The sequence below is a fragment of the Anabrus simplex genome, chromosome 10, assembly GCF_040414725.1.
Source record: "Anabrus simplex isolate iqAnaSimp1 chromosome 10, ASM4041472v1, whole genome shotgun sequence".
In the NCBI taxonomy this organism is placed as follows: domain Eukaryota; kingdom Metazoa; phylum Arthropoda; class Insecta; order Orthoptera; family Tettigoniidae; genus Anabrus; species Anabrus simplex.
In genome coordinates this window covers 60,250,918-60,271,814 of record NC_090274.1, presented here as the reverse complement: position 1 = coordinate 60,271,814, position 20,897 = coordinate 60,250,918, and the positions used below count along the sequence as shown (strand labels likewise).

General features: G+C 35.2%; 1 protein-coding gene across 10 annotated transcripts in view; it reads right to left on the bottom strand.

Moving 5' to 3' along the window:
- The window catches only part of CaMKII (Calcium/calmodulin-dependent protein kinase II), a 1,009,248-nt gene that overhangs the window by 96,301 nt on the left and 892,050 nt on the right, over positions 1-20,897 (bottom strand). For 5 of the 10 annotated variants that reach the window (XM_067154892.2, XM_067154895.2, XM_067154898.2 and 2 more), the window contains exon 13: positions 18,913-18,975. The exons of 2 other annotated variants lie outside the window; for them this stretch is intronic. In XM_067154892.2, coding sequence (XP_067010993.1) covers positions 18,913-18,975 — 63 coding nt within the window. The remainder of the gene's footprint in view (positions 1-18,912; positions 18,976-20,897) is intronic. 3 more of the 10 variants (XM_067154893.2, XM_067154899.2, XM_067154897.2) reach the window with 1 other exon arrangement.

Genomic DNA, 20,897 nt, shown 5'->3' with positions numbered 1-20,897 from the left:
GAGCAAAGAGTGCTTCAAGGCACAGAAGATGACTAGTGGAAAGAAAAAAATATTTTGATGAAAATGCGGTATTGTTTAAGTGCTTGAGACCTGGTCATGTTGCCAAGATCTGTAAGGGTAACGTACTGTGTCACTTCTGTGGAAAGAAACATGTTATTCCAACGTGCCCAACTTTACCTTCAAAGATTTCCAAGGAAAATGTGGAAGAAACACAAGATGAAAAGGAAGGTGCCAGTGTTACCCAGGGTAACCAAAACTGTAGCCAGGATGTTCTTCTGCAGACCTTGTTGGTGAAGATCACAGGAAGGAAAGGGGATCGGGTAGTAAGAGCACTCATAGATAGTGGATCACAGCGATCATAATTAAAGAAACTGGTAGATACCATCAGACTGGAACCATCAGGATCTGAAAACATGATTCATGCTCTGTTTGGAGGAACTGAATCAAAGGGGCATATACATTTGAATTATCAAATACAGCTGAGCACTGTAGATGGCAGGTACACATGGATGAACTGATTATTTATGGTACTGTCCCTAGAATTCAAAGTGGTCCTTGGATGAAAGAAGTCAAAAAAAGTAGAATTTTTCTCTCTGATTCTGGAGAAGGGACACCTGAAATTGAATTTCTTTTAGGAGTGGACACCTACGGAACACTTCTCACTGGAAGAATAAAAAACATGGGATGTGGATCAGTGGCTGTTGAGACTCGACTTGGGTGGGCTGTTATGAGGAGGCTATCTCTGAACAGTCTCTCAGACTCGTCCAGTATGGTGATATCGTCAATGTTGACTTTAAACACTACAATCACTGATTTATGGAAGTTGGACACCCTGGGAATTGCGATCCTGCTGTGAAGACATCAAAGAAAGAAATAGAAATGGTTACCTTGAATCATTTTAAGAAGACTGAATCGATGAGGATGGCCGTTACAAAGTCATCTACCATGGAATGAGGTATCTCAGGAGCTCCACAACAATTTGGAAATTGCTGAGAAGAGGTACAGGACAACGACTAACAAACTGTTGAGTGGCAACAAGTATCAGGAATACAATGTTATATTTCAGGATTGACTTCTTGATTGAAAATAAATGTCACTATTTATCTCACAGAGGTGTATTCAAAGAAAATTCAACCACACCGCTAAGACCCGTGTTTGATGCCTCTTGCCAGGGGAAGGAAAGCCATCTCTGAATGAGTGCCTGGAGAAAGGATCAAATCTGCTGGAACAAATTCCACCTATTCTGGTCAGGTTTCGCCATCGTGAAATTGGAGTAATTTTGGACATAAAAAGGGCCTTTCTGCAAAATTCTGTTGCTCCTTCAGACAGAGATTTCTTGAGATTCCTATGGTGGGAGGATTCCTCCATGAAGAAATTCAAGATATTCTGACATCGACGAGTTGTATTTGGGCTCAAGTGCAGTCCATTCTTGTTGGGTGCAGTTCTTGATCTCCATTTAGAAAACAGCCCACCTGAACTGCAAGAAACAGCACAACTATTAAAGAGTCCATTCAATGTCGACAATTGCACCAACCTTCCATCTCGAGGCTGTTCTGTAGAAGCCCTTATAGACTCCAAATGGTGGGAGGGTTCTCACTGGTTGAAGTTGGCAGAAGGGGAATAGCCAACATCAGAGGTTAACGTGGATGATGACATCATCAAACAAGAGAGAAGAAAAATATCTCCATCATTGATCAATTCCTCAGCGAAGGATGGAGATGCCTGACCTAAGAAGATTTTCCAAGTTTTCTCAAATTGTCAGGCTCATAGGATGGATACTGAAATTTGTTGGAAAATCATTGAAACGTAGAAGTTGTGAAAGTGGGGGTGATCTCTCTGTTTCAGAACTAGTACAGGCTGAGAGAAGGCTCCTGCATTTTGTCCAGATAGGGGTTCTGGAAGAAACTGAAAGACGACGACTGAACTCCCTTTGCATCTTTGTGGACCAAGATGGTCTTCGGAGGCTGAAGACTAAAATTGTTCAAAGAGAAGATGAGGAAAATTCTAGATACCCCATTCTTCTGCCTTCCAGTCACAAACTTGTGGAAATTCTAATCTGAGACTACCACATAAAATATTCTCATGCGGGTGTTGAGGTGTTACTTAGAATATTAAGGGAAGAATACTGGATTTTAAGAGGTCAGAAGACGGTAAGGAGGGTGATCACAAAATGTGTCAAATGTCGATGATTTGAGTCAAAGAAAATTGATGTAGATCCTGCACCATTGCCAGAAGATAGAGTGAAAGATTCATCAGTCTTTGAGGTCAGTGGGGTTGATCTTGCTGGGCTGCTGATTTTAAGGGGCGGAGAGAAAGCTTGGATTTTGTTGTTTACTTGTGCTGTGTATTGAGCTGTTTATATTTATCTGGTTTATTTATTTATTTGGCGTATGATGAATAATGACAACCTATAAACTATTTACACAACCAGTGAAAGATGAGTACAAAGTAATTACAAATTATACCTATACAGTCAAAGAAAGCAATTTACAAAGTTTGAAAGAACAAGAAGAAAACACAATATATTTACATCACTATCCACCTATCAACTCTGACAGTTCGTATATACACATTGAGTGCGAGTGACGTACATCTCACTAAATGTGAATGTCCAAACCTGCCACCCACTTCACTGCTTCGGGTGTTGCTGAGTTGAGGTCTTCCATGGTGCCAGTGAAAGCACGGAGTGGACATTCCTGCACTACACGTTTCATTGTTTGTCGAACCTCCCCACAATCACAGTATGGAGAAACTGACCAGCATTGATCTGGTAACCTTTCTACAGAAGCATTTCTTCAAGGTCTTAGGAGATTTATTGCAAGGCGGGGATGACCCAGAATTATATACAATGACAATGGGACGAACTTCACAGGAGCTGTGAATTCCTATGACTCTTTGGACTGGCATAAGATAGAAGGAGGATCCAGTGGAAATTCATTCCACCCACGGCTGCTTGGTGGGGTGGATGGTGAGAGAGGATCATTCAAATGGTCAATAAGTTGTTGAAGAGGACATGGGGAAGAGCCTCTTTCACCTATGAAGGGGCTTTGACTGTCCTATGCGATGTGGAGTCTGTGGTAAATTCTAGGCCTTTGACATACCTGTCTGAGGATCCAAGCGACTTAGTGCCATTGATTCCAGCAATGTTCCTGCAGGACAACTGGCCCATTGGAGAGTCTGATCTCGATTTCCTTGGCAAGACCGACCTCAGAAAATGGGCCAAGTACCTGCAGTGTTTACGTGAGGAATCGAGGAAAAGATTCTGTGATGATTACCTGAGCCTTTTAGTACAGCCACAAGTTAAAGAAAAGTGTTGAAGTATGCTAAAGATTGGTGACATTGTGTTAGTAGACTCAGATCAGAAGAAAAGACTCTATTGGACATTGGGTAAAGTGATTGAGATGTTTCCTGGTAAAGATGGTAACATAAAGAGTAGTTCGAGTACAGACTACTGGACGGGATATGATCAGCCCATTCAACGTTTGTACCCACTGGAGATGACTTCATCACAGGATACCTTACCAGTGGAAAATGATGGAGATAATGAGCATGAACGTGTTGTTTCTGCTGTAAAAAATGAAGTGTAAACGAAAAGTGGATGTTTGGTGAAACTCCCTGCATGATATAGGACTTAAGTTTTGTGATAAGTTCTTGTCTTGTTAAACTGTGTAGGTAAAATGATTGTCAGATTACTTTTTAATTGGTTTATTTTGGTTTTCTGTTAACAGGGGGATAAAGAAAACCAAAAGGTGGGCAGAATATTACATCCAGAGACTAAATGGAATGTACCCAGCAGTTTTGTATTCTTTGGTGTGAGAACAGATTGTTTGAAAAAAAAAAGGACGATGTAAATCAAATTTTAAGATTGTGGAAAATAATAAAAGCCAACACCTGTGTAACTATCAGATGAATTCCGTTTTATCGGGTAGATTTTTGGGTTCGACATAAAACTTAACATAACAAAGGATTGAAATATGTTAATTTCCGTACTATTTGACTTTCTTACCTAGAGTTCTTACTCGGAAAAAGTCACCGTGCCCTCAAAATAATATTTAACTATTGTATTTCTCCTATCTTGAGAAATTTCCCATTTAATAGGCCTACACTATATAAAGTATCAGGAAAACATGAAGTCAATATTCACTTTGTAATAAAACACAAAATAATTTTCATAAATGTTTCACCCAGTTAGATTCGTCTTCAAAGATCTGAATTAATATGAATCAAGTTTCTTTTCACATTATAAAATATGTGATCAATACTGATAGATAAATAGTTAATTAGAATGAAATAAGGAAAAAATATTGCAATACCACATCAACAAAAATAGAATGATTGATATATAAAAAAAATACATAAACAAAAAGTAAGAAGCTAAACAAAGAAGGTTGAACAGAAGAGATTAACACCATAAATAAATGTGTGTGATGCCACAGTCTGTTCTCTGTTCAACAAACTGCATTTAAATACAGAAAGAATCAGTCAACTTAAAGAAATTAATGAAAACCTACAACCTGTTTTCCAGTCAGTGACCGGGTCAGGGATGGATGAATGAAGCCCCTATCTTGCGGTGAGGATAGGAATTGTGCTTGCTCCCGAAGCATGTCGCACTCCTCTGGGGCAATGACTAAGGACTGACAGATGAAATGAAATGATAATGGAGAGTGTTGCTGGAATGAAAGATGATGGAAAACCAGAGTACCCGGAGAAAACCTGTCCCACCTGCGCTTTGTCCAGAACAAATCTCACATGGAGTGACCGGGATTTGAACCACGGAACCCAGCAGTGAGAGGCCGACGCGCTGCCACCTGGGCCACGGAAGCTTCTTTAATTAACTTAATTACTGTTGTTCAAAATACAGTACATTCTGTTGATATAATTTATTTAAAAAATAAAAATAATCATACTTTGATTTCAAATATTTTTAATGAGATTATGGTCCACTTTTAGAGCCAACTTTATGAATAGCTTTTAAGTAAATATTCTACTACTTGGTTTTTGAATATCTTGTTTATTTAATTTCAACTACAGGGTATTTAAACTTGGTAAATTTTTATAATATGAAAGGAAAGCTAATGGATTAAACAAGGAGAGGCAGTATTTCGTAAGCAAGCAAAGTAATTGTTAGCTTTCAGCACCTAGGCAACTAAACATAACTAGCTTAAACAGGAAGATTTGCATTATTTAGTATTGTACATGATGTTGGTAAATGAATAATTCTTAAGGAATTACCAGGTCACCAAGATATCCTTGTCAATAAGATGAATATACAACACCTAAGCGAATAAAATGTCATAAGATTTTAATAAATATCTTTTAGTTTGTCTATTTAAAGATTTTTTAATAAAAAGAACAGTGTTTGGATATTTTGAAATTTCACGTTACAGTGGAAATGACTCGTTAAGAGGTTTCACTTCTATTAAATACAGTAGAGACAATACGCGACACTTCGCAAGATATCGAAGGACAGCTATTGGAGCTCTCTCTAGCGGATTGACCTGAGACCTACTGATTCTGTCATAAGAGCACATGTATTTGTGTGTGAAGTTTTTGGTGTTATTTATGTTATTTATGCGTTTTCAGTGAGTTGACATAATTAAATAGTAGCGTGTGTCATTCCTTGAAATTTCCTCTCAACATGAGGGGAAAGGTAAGTGCTGTGTTTGGCTGCAGTAACTATGAAGAAGAATGCGCGGTCTTTCTTCCGTTTCCCTCGTGACAAGAAAATGTAAGTAATATTGTGTTTACATAGATATACTTCCAGTTACGAAGAGATTTGTATAGTACTTCCAACATTTCTGACCTGCACGATCCATATTTTAACTTGTTTAAAATATAATCTTATTTTATTGTATAGTACAGCAGTTAACCTTCAATAATGATGTGTTGTTGTGTGATCTATGGGTTTTGATTTAATTCAAGAAAATGCATATGCATATGTGTGTGGCTGGTTGTGTTCCAAGTTACCCCATTTGGAATGCCGTAATGCGTTGTCAGCACTGAAGGAAATATGGGTGATTTAAGAAATGTACATATTTTGTTGAAACAATATGATGTAAATTTGCTTTACCCTAATGTAATGGCATTATGGCAAGTATTGCTTATAGGGAAATTTTGAATGTTCTTGAGGGTAAATTTATAGATTTTCTTTCTGTTAGTAGGCCTCAAGTTAAAAGGAAAATTGTCCAGCTCTTAAATATAAATTCATTGAATCATGTGTGTCAGGAACGTGCTGATATTTTTATTGACAAGTGTCTTAATGTGATGATACAATGCTTTTAAATGAGAAAAAAGACAAATCTAGGCGTGAAAGTTCAGGTAGGAATACTAAAGCTGAAAAAGAATGCATAAATGAAAGATCAAGCCTTTTCACAGCAGTCCATTTCACATCCTGGTTATATGTCTAATTTCAGTCTTTAAATAATAACCAGTTAAATAAAATTTCATTTATTTATCCAGAATCGATTTAGCAACTTTGAAGTTAATATCTTAGTAACACTTTCTTTCTAGACATAATTTATTTATCCATTTCTGTATATACATTTCCATTGATATTTGAATTTAGCGCGAATTTTTTAGGTCAAGCCACTAGGAGTGCCACTTGCGACTTGTCTCCCATTTTAACAAGGCTAAATCCGGAAGTGTCGCGTATTTTGTCTACTGTATTTGCTTCTTTCTACCTAACAATCGTACCAGTTATCCTTAAGTAGTTCAATGGTTTGTACATTCATTTTCTGCCCTGATTTTGGAAAGGATAGTATACATGGTGCAGAGATGATATCCATCATTTTTGAAAGCTTGTCATTCTGTTTTAAGTGAATATATGTGAAAAACTGCCAAGCTGTTAGTTTTAATGAAACGTTCTGATGCTAAGGTAGACATCTAGAATTTTCCCGCACTTTGTTTTATCTCAATCCATTAAGTCGAATGTGAAAAATTAGATTTTTAGCGTTGAGAAAGCCACTTTTTTAGCTAGAGAGCAGCATGGGTCACAGATACCATGCTCATGTCTAATGAATGTCTCATAGTGACCAGAAAGTTCACTTCAATAGTTTTTTTCTAACAGCAGCAGTGTGTTTCGTACTTTCTTGTCTTCTGTTCGTTGTGTAGAATGCAAAACATTTTGAACTAAACATCCTACACCTTGGACTTGACTGCAAGAATTTGTCTTTTTCGTAAGTTGCCTCACTGAGGTCTTTAATTTTCTTACATTGCTGTATAATTTTCAACATGTCACTAACATATTCACAATTCCGAATAATGAGGCACAGGCGGAAACTCTTAGCTAGATGTACTTGCAGTTTCCTGCTTAAAAAATGTACAACAATGAAAACTGATCAACTGGTACTTCACAAAAGCAGCTGGAAAACCAAAAAGGAAAAGATGTTTCAATTGCTTGCCTCTCCCAGCATTGATGAAAAGAGCAAGGTTCCCAGAAAAGTTAGTGCTTAATTCCTGGTAGACTGCAAAATCAGTGTAGCTGCAGTATATCAGAACAAATGGGATACCCAGAATATTTCAATACTAACAGAATTTCCCTGTCTTTGCACAGGAGTTTTAGTTAATAAAAAGTTTTCATTTGTATTAAAGGAAAGTGTAAGCAAAAAATATTCCTTGTTTCTTAGGATATTCAGACACATATTATAAGAAGATGCCCACTATTTCCTTCTCTACCAGCAGAACTATTATAGTAGCCAAATACTGGCTGGTTATCAACGAAGTGGAGCAATGATTTGTTGTGATGGAAACAAGGATGTTACAGTAGAAATATGCCCTGACACTTCGTGGTCTGTGACAAGTACACAGTTGATAGGGAGTGGTTCCAATCATAAAGATGAGGGAAAGCCGTCTGTGCTGGTATGGTCATGTACTTTGAGCAGAGAAATAAACTGTGGCAAAGAGGGCTCTTGCACTGCAAGTCGATGGCGAAGGGTCAGTGGGAAGACTGAGGCAGCGCTGGCTTCATAGCCTGCACAATCACTACATGACTGCAGGCCTATACCCTGACCTGGCCTATGATCATGTCAAATGTCAACATAGAGCGAAAGTAGTGAACCCAGCCTTGGAGCAGGATTAACACTGAATAATAATAATAATAATAATAATAATAATAATAATAATAATAATAATAATAATAATAATAATAATAATAATAATAATAAGAAGAAGAAGAAGAAGAAGAAGAAGAAGAATAAGAAGAATAAGAAGAAAAGAGCAGCATAAAAATTAACTATCCTAGCTGCCTGTGACCTTCAGCTCCCAAACATTGCCCATTTTTGTGTTTTTACCCGTTAGAGATTGAATTTTTCTGAAAGGTTTCTTAGCTGTTACTAATGACCTAAGAGGAACCTCTATCTCCAATTTTACTCTCTTTGGTTCGGCAAACCTACGATATCATGATGAGTGAGTGAATGAATGGTATTTTACATTTATACACGGTAAATACAGATATCAAATACTGAAAAAATATTTTTTGGAACAGAATCATTAAAGCAATTTGCATTGCAAGATTTACTGGGGCTCTAACCTTATCCCAATTGCTGTTCCACTCAATTGGAACAGTAGACATTACATACTGCAATGCCTACACAGGAACTAAACTAATTCAGATCACTGAGGAAGACTCCTCTCCCAAGTAGCCCAGGTTGCAACATATTCAATTACAAAATTGGCTATCATTAACAGCTGAATAATGACTTGCCTGTTTTAATGATACTTTATGTTGAAAAAGAAGTCTGCAATGAAGTAAAAATCTTGGTTTATGGAGATTCTATTCAAACAAATATACAGGTACTTCTTTCAACTCTATACTGTATATTTACGACAGAAGAATGTTAAGTAGAATTTTGTTCAAGAAAAGTATATGTTTGCAGAGCTGTTAGTTAATAGGTAAGCTTAAAGAGAGGTAGAAACCATATACTGAAAATAACTTGAGATTGGAGAAACTGTTGTTACTGATGTCACAACTCAAAAACTGATTAAAACATAACACACCAATATGACTATAGACAATTAAAGAGCTGACCAATATATCAGATACAACAGATAAAACACATCTCACTGACATGGAATGCTTAGAACAATATCCTTCCATATTTTACTTACAAGCAACAATAAAAACACATTTAACATGTACCATACAATCTGTGTGATCACTGGATGTTAGAGCAAAATAAACTAGATAAACAACAAAATGGAATACAAAAGAAAGGGAAAAGAATATGATAGTGTTTAAAAGTGAGCTTGTAATGAAACTGATGATCTGTACTTTTTGAAACATGATAGTACACTTCTTTATCCAAGTACAATAATGATACATGTTGACATTCTAAGTTCTTCAAAACACATCAAAATCGTTCATTCTGAGTTCCTTCATGGTTTTGGAAAAAATTTAACATAATTATTATCAGTCAGTTCAGTGACTGGATTGAATAAAAGTTGATGTTAGAATGTTAACAGCAGAAACTGCAGTCTTACCAGAAACTTGTAAAAATTCTTAGTAAAACATTAATTAGCAATTAACATTAATCAAGATGGAAGTATGTTTATGTACTTATTTTTAAGGCAATGGAGGCACACAAATCAAAACCATATTCTTAATTTTCTTGGACATAATTCCCTTATTTCTTTACTTTCAGTCACCAAATTTGCATTTATTATCATAGGGTTCTTTTTTTCTCCTTTTGTGTCTGTCCTGTGTTCCTAGATTTTTACCATCTCTATTTATCTGTATATTTTTTGTTTCATTCCTTTTCCTTTATTTATATGACTGCTTATCCTGCACTTCTCACATCAGTACTGAAGATCTGTTAAAATGATCCCTCCTTGAGTGATGAAGCTGGGAAGCAGAAATGAGCTTATCAGGGACTGATATGAAACAGATGTAGAAGAAGTTGGACTGATCAGGAGAGAGCCCATTTGAAGAAGGCAGTGTATGAAGATGCGGAGTTTGCTCTTTTTTCTTTTGTGGTTTCATGTTTGCCGTTGCCTCCTCTTCTATCACTCTCTCTTTTGATGATGACCTGCCATCATTTTTATCCTATGTGATAAATTACAGATATTTTACATACAAGTAGAAATATCAAGGTATTCAGTTTGATCCGCTGAGTAGTTTGGGTACATATTTACAGAAGCCTAGTAGCATACCCATCAGACCAATCCTGGCTTTACTACTGCATATCTTCACTTTCTCGTAAAATTAATAACATGCCACAAGTGGAGGAAATCTTCAATTAATGATTTTGCGAAACATAATGTTCAGAAATGGTTAAAACAACATCACATCAGGCAAATGCTGGGGATGTACCTTAATTAAGGCCATGGCCACTTCCTTCTCATTCCTAGGCCTTTCCTATCCCATCGTCACCATAAGACCTATCTGTGTTGGTTCGACGTAAAGCAAATAGAAAAACAATAAATAATAATGTTACTACTTCTATGTCCCACTAACTACTTTTTGACGGTTTTCAGAGATGCCAAGGTGCCAGAATTTTTTCCCGCAGGAGTTTTTACGTGCCAGTAAATCTACCAACATGAGGCTGACACATTCGGTACCTTCAAATACCACTGGACTGAGCCAGGATCGAACCTGCCACGTCGGGGTCAGAAGGCCTGTGCCTCAACTGTCTAAGACACTCTGTATGGCATGGTTAAAAAAGAAAGGAAAACAACCGCAGGGTGAGCAACATAAAGCAGAACCAGTCCCACAGCAAAGTAGCCCGCCTGGTGGCCATAATTGTTAAGGCGCTGAAGTCTAAATGGTCTGACACCAAGGTTAGCCGGTTCGAGTCCCGTTGGTAGAAAAAATCTCACCATCAGAATGTTGGCCACCAGGGTAGGGGAGGTGGCGGTATACAATTTCTAATCACTGGATTGCGTGCCAAAAGCCTGGATTAAATTCCAAACCTCTCCGCAGTGCTCATATGGAGTGAGGGCATATGACGCTGTTGATGGGGATTCGTCCATCGGATGGGGACGTTAAGCCTTGAGCAGACCCCTTGATGCTATTCGACAGGAGTAGGCTATGTGCCAGCACTGGGTTTCACCCTCTTCCTTCCTAATATCACGTCATTCATTTCATTCCATTAACTCTTCTGATGAGGTTGACGTCAGGAAGGGCATCCGGTCATAAAAACCCGCCACGACAGATTCAACTCACCTCATACCCGATCCCATAGGGAAACGAGACAAGGGTTGGACAAACAGTCCCACAGCAAAGCCTACATAAGGGAGGTGCGTGCTTGACAGGAAGTCTGCAGTAAATACATTGTCGCATAATCTATTTCTAACAAACAAACAAACAAACAAACAAACAAACAACACAAGAAATAAAAGTACTCACATACATCATGCCAGGAGATATTGAAACTGCCTCCCTTCATTGTTTAAGCATTTCTGGCACCTGTTTAGGAAAGTGTTCATCACCCTCTGCAGTTCCTTCTGAGAAATGGCAGCAATTTCTTGACAAATGTTATTTTGAAGTTCATCTAAAGTGTGTGAATTTGTTTTGTACACTTTCGTTTTCAATGCCCCCAAGAGATAGAAATCACAGAGGGTTAAATCGGGGGTCCGAGGAGGCCATATATTGTTAGTGATAACTCTATCTTCAAACACTGTATGGATTCCCTGTAAGGAGAAGTGGGCTGTATGTGCCGTCGCAGAGTCTTGCTGGAAAAACGCAACACTTCTTTCCCTCTCAATTAATTTTATACGGCTTTAACTTCAGTAACTTTGTTTGCTATTTTGCTTTATGTCGCACCAACACAGATAGGTCTTATGGCGACGATGGGACAGGAAAGGCCTAGGGAAGGACGCGGCCGTGGCCTTAATTAAGGTACAGCCCCAGCATTTGCCTGGTGTGAAAATGGGAAACCACGGAAAACCATCTTCAGGGCTGCCGACAGTGGGATTCAAACCCACTATTTCCCGGATGCTCATAGCTGCGCGCCCCTGACCGCATGGCCAACTCGCCCGGTCAGTAACTCTGTACCCGTTTGAAATGAATCATAGGAAATTTCCATTTCCTGAACAAGGCGTTGAAGTGTTTTTGTAGGAGACCTTTCCAGAGTGTTACAATGTTACCTACAGTTTCTTGTGTAAGTACTGTACGTGGTTTATTACGTTTCTTATCAAGAAGACTTCCTGTCTTATGTAATTTATTTACTAATCTATGAATCAAAGTCTGACCTGGAACTTGAACATCAAGAAACTTCTCTTGAAATAATCTTCTTACGGCCTTCGCACTTTCTGTATGGACGTATGAATTGTAAATGAATACTCTTTGGAGAACAGAATACAGATACCTGACTTGAGCCACCTCAGCCATTTCACTGAATTCACACACTGTACTAATGTCACCAACGAAACACGTGCCACGTTTGGAAATGTTTAACAAAGACTGAAACCTGGTGCGAAACACGGCCTTGAGAGTACATCTGGCACTGTATTTCGTCATCGGCCGATTCACTCACTCACTCACTCGCTCAGAAATTCCCGCGCACAGGATGGAGTGGTTCCACTTTATTCTGCTCACTTGGTAGAATGTTACTTTTTATATACTGTCAAGGTATGGAAAATCTCACTTTATGGCATGACAAAATGTCTACACTTATTTGGTGACTGCATGGAGAAACCTAAAGAAATAGTGCCCAAGTAAATGAACATTCTAAACAGTCTTTTGAGTTTTCATTCCCTTGATAATGAATAGCAACATTTACTTTACAACTTGTCTTCATTTATAAGATAGAAATAACTTGAAGTCTGCATACTCTGATCCATTTATTTGAGGACATACAAATGGAAAGAAAGTATTTTTCAAGCATATCGTTCTTTAGAAATGAGGATGTCCTTACAAAGTTTCAGAGTTCTGGGGTACACAATAAATATATTTATCAGTAAAAATTCATCTCACTTTTATCCACTAGTAATAAGTGGATTATTTATACATATGGCATGGAAAAAAGCAAGGAGAAAATACAGACTAGAACAACAGAATAGACATCTGAGGCATGCAACAAGACAGAGTGATGAAAAGAAAAGCAGAGAAAGAAGAGGAAGAAAAATGAAGAAAAACAGTGTATGATCATATTATGATCTTACTCTATACATAGACACTTCCACCACCATAAAACAATCGCCTAATAAAAAACACTCCCCGAGCAATGGGAAGGTGCATGTTTTTGGCCAAAGGTATTGCTTTAAATATTACGCTAAAACAAAGATTATTACCAAATATATCTTGAAGCCAGAAATCATGGACAAATCACATACAATAACTCTCCAACATCAGACATCTTGAGTACAGTGTATCATCATTATTGTTATTATATGTATTATTGTTAATTATAGTAATATATTGTTATTAATATTATTACAGTTAAATGTGGATTTCTACTATGAACTTCATTGTAAGTTATTAAGAGGATACTCAGAAATGGATTTCTATGCAGTAGTGCACTTGTCTTTTCTACAACTTAGATTAAAAAATAAAATGTATTTACTGAATATGATTTAAAATATTACTTATTGTATCTTAAATTTATACAATGTAAATTTGATAAATTTGGTTAATTCTCTATTAAGAACCCTTTAAAACTATAAAAAAAAAACTATCAAACTTTTCATACAGTCTTATATTCTAAACATAAATTTCCTGATTAATCAGAACAGAATATTCCAAAAGGAATGGAAAAACTGGAAAAACAAATTATTTTCTTTTTCATATGAGGTATCTGAACATTCAAGCAATGCTTACTGAATGAAAATTTAGTGGCTTTATGAAATGATAATAAAATGTCTACTAGTGTGTTTTTGTAAAAATCAGGAGCTCTGTGGTCACATACAGTATATGTGCTGATGTTTTTGCGAAAATATATATTAAAAATCCCCTTTCATCTTAAAAAAAGGTAGCCTGCAGGTTTGCCTAAGAGAAAACCATTTCTGAAGTGTTTTTTTTTATACAATATAGATATGTTTTGTATGTTTTTGTAATACCAAATAAGTAAAGCAGGCCCAGCCATGCAATAAAGAAAAGCTCTTCCCAATCTTAATTGCTGTTGTTATATAAGCTATTCTTTGTTTCAGAAGGAGAATCAGTCACAATTTATTTTCCTTTAAACTATGTACTTTAGGTTATATACATCACAGTCTTAAAATGGACCACAGAAGTTTATATTCTTCTTGAAGTGTGAAATCAATAAAGGTACAGAAGCACTTTCTTAGCATTATGCTGATGCTAAATACCTATCCATAAAAAAAAAAAAAAAAAAAAATTACACTGGAATCTACTGATGGACAATTAACTCTGACATTCAGCATGGAACACACAGAATTTCATTTTAAGAGTATCATCTATCAGCATATTAAACTCTTCTGGCATCATTGTTTGGATATTCTCCTTAATATACAAGAATATCATTTTTTTTTTAATTTAGAAAATGAACGGTCGAATTCAAATGACTAAAAGTAATACAATTTGTCTTTAGTACGTACAGCTGATCTAATTTTTGCTTCCAAATTTACTGCGCAATCATGATCAAAGGGAGATAATTTGACCCAATCTTTCTTTCTGTTTTCTTGAAACTTCCAGGCTCCTTGATCAATATTCAATTACGTGTTTATATCCCCCATAACGATTCTACTTTATAAAATAATTAAGGTACAAACTTGACAGACTGTTCCAGTAGTCTAGTAAAAAAAATTACTGTTCCTTGATCCATTCTAGGTAAATCTTCCTGGCCTGACATATAATCTGGCTGAAAATTAAAGTGTGTTTCTGATGCTTTTTAATAGAATATGTTAAGCTGATATGAAGTAATTAATTTGATTTATCCCATAAATAAAGAACTGACTAGAAGGTTAAATGCCAATTTAATTTTCCTTCTACAAAGACACAATTACTTCTATACACACTGAAATATTGTATTGTGGTTGAATACAATATTACTATAGTTATTTAAGAAAGGATAAAAGATTTACCATCTATATAATTTAAGCAATTCTGATTTGCCACACAACAATCTAGGAATATATGAATCAGATTATGTTTTTTTAAAAATACTCTCACTAGTTAATTCATGAAATCAAGCTGTTTTTGTCATTTTTGTAATTATGGCCCAGGCTTACGCATGAAAAGTGGGTGGAGTTTCATTTTTATAAAATTAAGGAAAATTATACCAGCTAGGAGAGCATTCAAATTCAGCATTTATGCAAGAGTGAAGTAGAAACATGAATGTGTTCTGAGAAAAAATAAGAAAAGAAAAGAAAAAGTGCATGTATTAGAAATATCAAAGTTGTTAAATATGTAGGAGCTATAGTTCTGTTTCAGTGTACTCATGTAAAAGCTGGACTTTTTCAGTAACAAATGCAAAGTTATAATTATAATGCTTATTATTCATCAAGAATATAAAAAGTTGAATATAAGGTAAAGCTATTCTTTGACTTAAAAGCAGCATCATAAGTTACATGAGCTACAGTTTTAGCTGGAATACAAACAGGAAGGGCACGCCTTTCTATTTTAAAAATCTTGCATGCATGGACTGCTGGAGTTATTCTTACCTTGGTGAAAAGAAAGCTAATGATGTAATCAATGATAGGACTATACGTTCTTAGTAAAAGAATTAGGGATGAAATCTGCAAATGCTATCATGTTCCCCTTCCCTCCTTTGATAAGGTGCAATAAGTACCAGTCAGATTACTCTATCATGTTAAGTATTCCAATGTAATAGACATAAGTTATCATATACCTATAATAATGATGACAAAAGAATGCCCTAATATTCAAGTGACAATATGTTAAAATGTAAAAGTTATTCCAAACAGTTTAGGCTATGGTTCCAGTGGATGCATTTCCTGTTCTGGTGACTATGTCAGAACATACAAACAATGAGAAAATTATGAAAGTGGTTTCAATGCATGTGTAAAGTTCATCAGATAATGCAAGTTTGTCATTCATATGGATATGATTTTTATTTTTATGAACATCACGGATAATGAAAAACCTAAAACTTATGAGTCTGAAAATAGATGTTTGTGGGACATGAAGTACCATTAATTTATACCCAATTTCAATTTTAAATGTACTTATCCCATTTTTTATATTTATTACCGGTACCTGTCTAAAATATGTTTACTAACGAAAATAAGAGTCTTATCTCAATGTGAGCGAAAGTCTTTCTCCTGATGAAATGCAATGAAAAAAATGTTACTGCTTCCTTATAATCCTATTTAAAATATACAGAATGTTTGTGGCATCATGAAATATACTGAAAACTTATTGGTTGATTATTCTTCATTCATATGTTCAATTCTTTTTGTGAAAAGTAATCCTTTAAGCAGAGGAGTATCCAAAAAGTACCATCAACTTCATCCATTTTGCAAATTGCAACAACTTGCATTAGAATATCCATTCAATATAACCATCATACCATGACAAATTACTTGGGTGGTGTGGTCAGAACACTTGTTTGTCAGAAGATGAATGTAGTGCAATCATAGCCTTAGATTTTCCATACAATTCAGTCTAACATTTCTGGATAAATCTTCTAAATGCTACAATGAAACGATGGATATCTGTTTCTAAAGCATATACTACCATTGTTTTCTTTAGAATACTATAGTTGTTTCTAGTGTTGCTCAAGCCAACCAGGTTCAGTTGAGTTTTGGCATGTGAATTAAGACTGGATGCCCTCGCGACCAAAATGTAAACCTCAGCCATTAAGATAGTATGTTAGCATCTAACTTGCTAAGCTGTCGCACCAATCGTATACCATGTTTAATGTGTATTCTATTTTACTATGCATTTCAGAATACATAAAAATCACAATGAATGGAAAGCATCAGAGAAAGTAACTTGTACCACTATATCTGATGAACAATGTAGCTAACACTGTTACAGTAATATTACAGAAGTATTTTCACCTACTTTTATGTAACCAACAATACGAAAGTCAATATCTAGTTTTACATAAAGAATTTAGCTAGCTGCCTTATATTTGAAATTCTTGTATATTTAGTTTTATGTTATTATCTAAGACACCAAAAAAACATTTCAAAGATACTTGTGTTATATTGAAGTAACATTTATAAACTAAACGTAATGTTACTTTTATGTCACGAAGTATCACATACAGATTAAACAAGAAACAATTATAAGTTAATACTAATATCCCCAATAGATCAATTTAATTTCATATTAGGGACTTTAAATCAGTTAAGAGTTAATTGTTAAAAGATCGGCATCCTTACTGACTCCACTTTTAAAGTTATTTTCCATCCATTAGTAGTGAAAGTTATTTACAACATACTCGCAATAAAGCAATTAATAAAATTAATCTGTGAAGTACTTTAGCAGAACTTGCTTAGCAGAACTTAAGTTATCACTGCATCTGATTGAAAAGCATATAATAGTAATACAGTATTATGAAGGCATGCACTTACAAGATAACCATAAAGTATTGCTTTTAAGTAGTTATGAGAAAGATATATTTTTGACAAAAGAAGCAAATGAGCTGGATGCACAGGAAATAAAATTACGAAAATGTATGGTGGGAAGGAAAGCCGGTGGAATTCTTATTAAATGATAGGATATAGTCTTAGTGATGGTGCATCAAATTTACGTGAATAATTTTAAGCAGCCCATTCTGTGTAGTCGAGAGAGTTCACGCCATTGCACGGTAGTGCTCTGTTGTATCAGGTCAGGGTTCAAGAAGCAGTTTTACTTTAGAAATATCAACATCATTTCCACAATCAATGATTCTTTTAATCCATATTATGAACTGTTTCATTCTAGCTCTCAGATATTAAAACAGTGATAATATTCATGGTTTTTAAAAAATACTTCAAGCTGAGTTAAATCAATTCTGTTTCTCAACATCAAAAGAGCAGTCTCCTATATTCCCATGTCTCTGTAAATATTGCAATTAATTTCTTCCTGCTCTTTCAAGAGAATGTGAGATACCACCTAAGGGGCAAGCTAATCAGACAGTACAAACATCTATTTAAATAAAGAAAATTTGAACTTGCACCCTTCGATCATATGCAGTACCTTCAGTCATCACACGGGACTAGGTATCAATGACATAGCAGTGTCACATTACATAGTATGTGTGAGTATACTCTGCATTTTAAACTTAAAGGACAAACAATTAATTAATATAAAGAAGTACTACCTGCAAATTATTGTTTTTAACTACTTTTTATACAGTTCTAAAATTAGTACTGAATTTAAGTTTGTGAATGGAATACATTTTATTTACATCATACAATAAATAGAAATAGATCGTGAAAATACAGAATATCAATATATGCTTTACAAACGTTTATTGATGTAAAGGGTTTGAAAAACATTTACCTGCTTGTTTTTTTTTTTTTTTTGCTAGTGGTGTAATGTCTAAGGTCTTAATTAAGGTACAGCCCCAGCAATATTTATATAACAGTGAAATGTAATGAAGTTAAATAAATCAGAGGAGAAAAAATAGGACAACACATTTTGCAAAATATATTCTGGCTATTATGAAATTAATAACAGGTTATAAGAGATGTAGTTTAGTCAATATTTTACAGATGAACAAATTTTATTCTACATTTAACTTTTTACTGAAGTGTTCTAGTTGAAACTGAGTATTAATACTCCCACCTTATTTATGACATAATGATAAAGGACATTTTATGATCCAGACCATAATACGGACATCTCAAAAGATTTTGTTTAGATTCTCTATGTTATTTACTTCTTTTAAAAAATGTAAAAATTAATTTAATTAATCTGCATCAACCGGATGTTCATAATAAACTGCTTCTATACAGCTGACACTGACACATGATGGGTAATGTATTATAAAATATTTACTTAAAAAGGAATTTATTTAAAGAAATCAACACAAGAAGCATTTCACAAATAAGTATTTGGTTTACCTTCAGGTTCTTTAGCAATTACGGTTGAGCTTCTGTCTACCCCTGTCTTGTTAAGTTTGTCTTCTGTTGGAGAGTTGAGAAGGGTGGTACGAGTGACCCAAGAACAAAACACACAAACAAAAAAAGAAAAAATATTTCGAGAGAAATGACAATATGTACAAATATTAACAACGGAAACGAAAAAGCACTCTCACATTACGACCCACAGCAAAACCTCAACTTTTAAGAAAAAATGTTATACTGTATATCTCTGGGATTGAATATGTCGCCAACTCTTTGTACTTATTCAATACCAAACAGTTATGTTTTTAGTAACGAGCAAATGTATGATACATTACAAATTCTCAGTTATATATTAAGAAAAATAAAAGAACTTTAGCATAAGAGTTAAATTTACTTATAGTGTATATGATTTGATAATACAATTTCAGAGTGTAATCAATGGTAATTTGTGATCATAGATGCCAGCACAATAAAACAACCATCATTTTCTAAAAAACAAAATTTGATGAATTAAAATAATATCAGTAGAAAACATTCAACATTCTGAATTTAAGCTATAGTTTCCTTCCTGTTACTATATCTACTGCTTCTCTTTAATTCCTTCACAGCATCAATAAAAGTGAAAAGTTCCCTTTGACGTGTCCATTTGGTATGAAGGTACTTTTAGTGTTTATGATAAATAAATAAATAAATGAAGGAAGAGAGTTTCACCTGACCTCATAACCCCACATAATTCTAAATGTCAACAAAACACTGTATTCAATATATGATTTCATAGGAATGTGTCCACAAGAGGAGCTTGCAAAATGAGAGTATAATGCAGCCACACACGCTGAAAAAAAATATAGTTTTAATAGCAAATTACGCTTTTAAAAAATGAAATTTACCTATCTGTTTAATTCAATTAAAAGCTAAATTTATTAAAAAAGGATTGCATGTATATAAATCTAGGAAATAGATGGAGAGCAGTGATTTACCATGTAAGAATGCATGGTTAATGTACACATAAAAGAAAGACATGAGTCCAAACTTGTAAGCTGCAGCTTTCATCAGTGGAGGACAGACTAATAATGGTAGTGGTCATTGTTGGTAAGTAGATGCTGTGTGAGGTAAAGGGAGTGGGGAACAGACAGACAGACAGACAGACAGACAGACAGACAGACAGACAGACAGACAGACAGACAGACAGACAGACAGACAGACAGACAGACAGACAGACAGACAGACAGACAGACAGACAGACAGACAGACAGACAGACAGACAGACAGACAGAAGGGAAAAAGGAGTGGTTATCTGATATTAGGGCCGAGTACTCCCCTAGACCTGAGCATCAGTTGATAACTTTTTGGAATCTCTAAGTTTGAGAGGGTGGGAAGCTAGTGGGTAAATGTTGGAGGAATTGAACAGTAAACATCAAACACGAAGAGAACACCTAGTAATATTCAGAACAGTGACAAAGGAAAGTTACTTTTCTTCAAAAAACTTTTTATTAGAAGACAAGCAGAATATTTTAGTGATAAAAGTGCTGGAAACAATTTTTTACATCTGTTCAAATGAATAGATAAAAAAAATTAAAATAGGCTAACCATAAGCAGATCCATTTCCCACTCATTTCACCACCCCATTCAACCATCCACATTATTTTAATTTATTTCGAATTTTAAATTTACGTACATTTTAAGAAAAACAAGGTACCTGTTTGAGATGTTCTTACAAAGATAAATACTTAGTGTTTTCACCTAAGCAATGTAATACAGCTGAAAATGTTCCAAAATAGAATGAAACATGTACTGTGTATGATTAATTGATTTGCTTAATGCAAATTTAAGTATCAAATAGGTGGACGTTTTTACTGTTATTGTTTCTTTGTAAATAGGATTTGATACGGGAAATTAAGTTGATTTCTTGCAATGTCCAATGCACCGGATTGGCTTGTAGATCAACCTCTGTGCAAGATGTTGGGCACATAGGGCACTGAAGC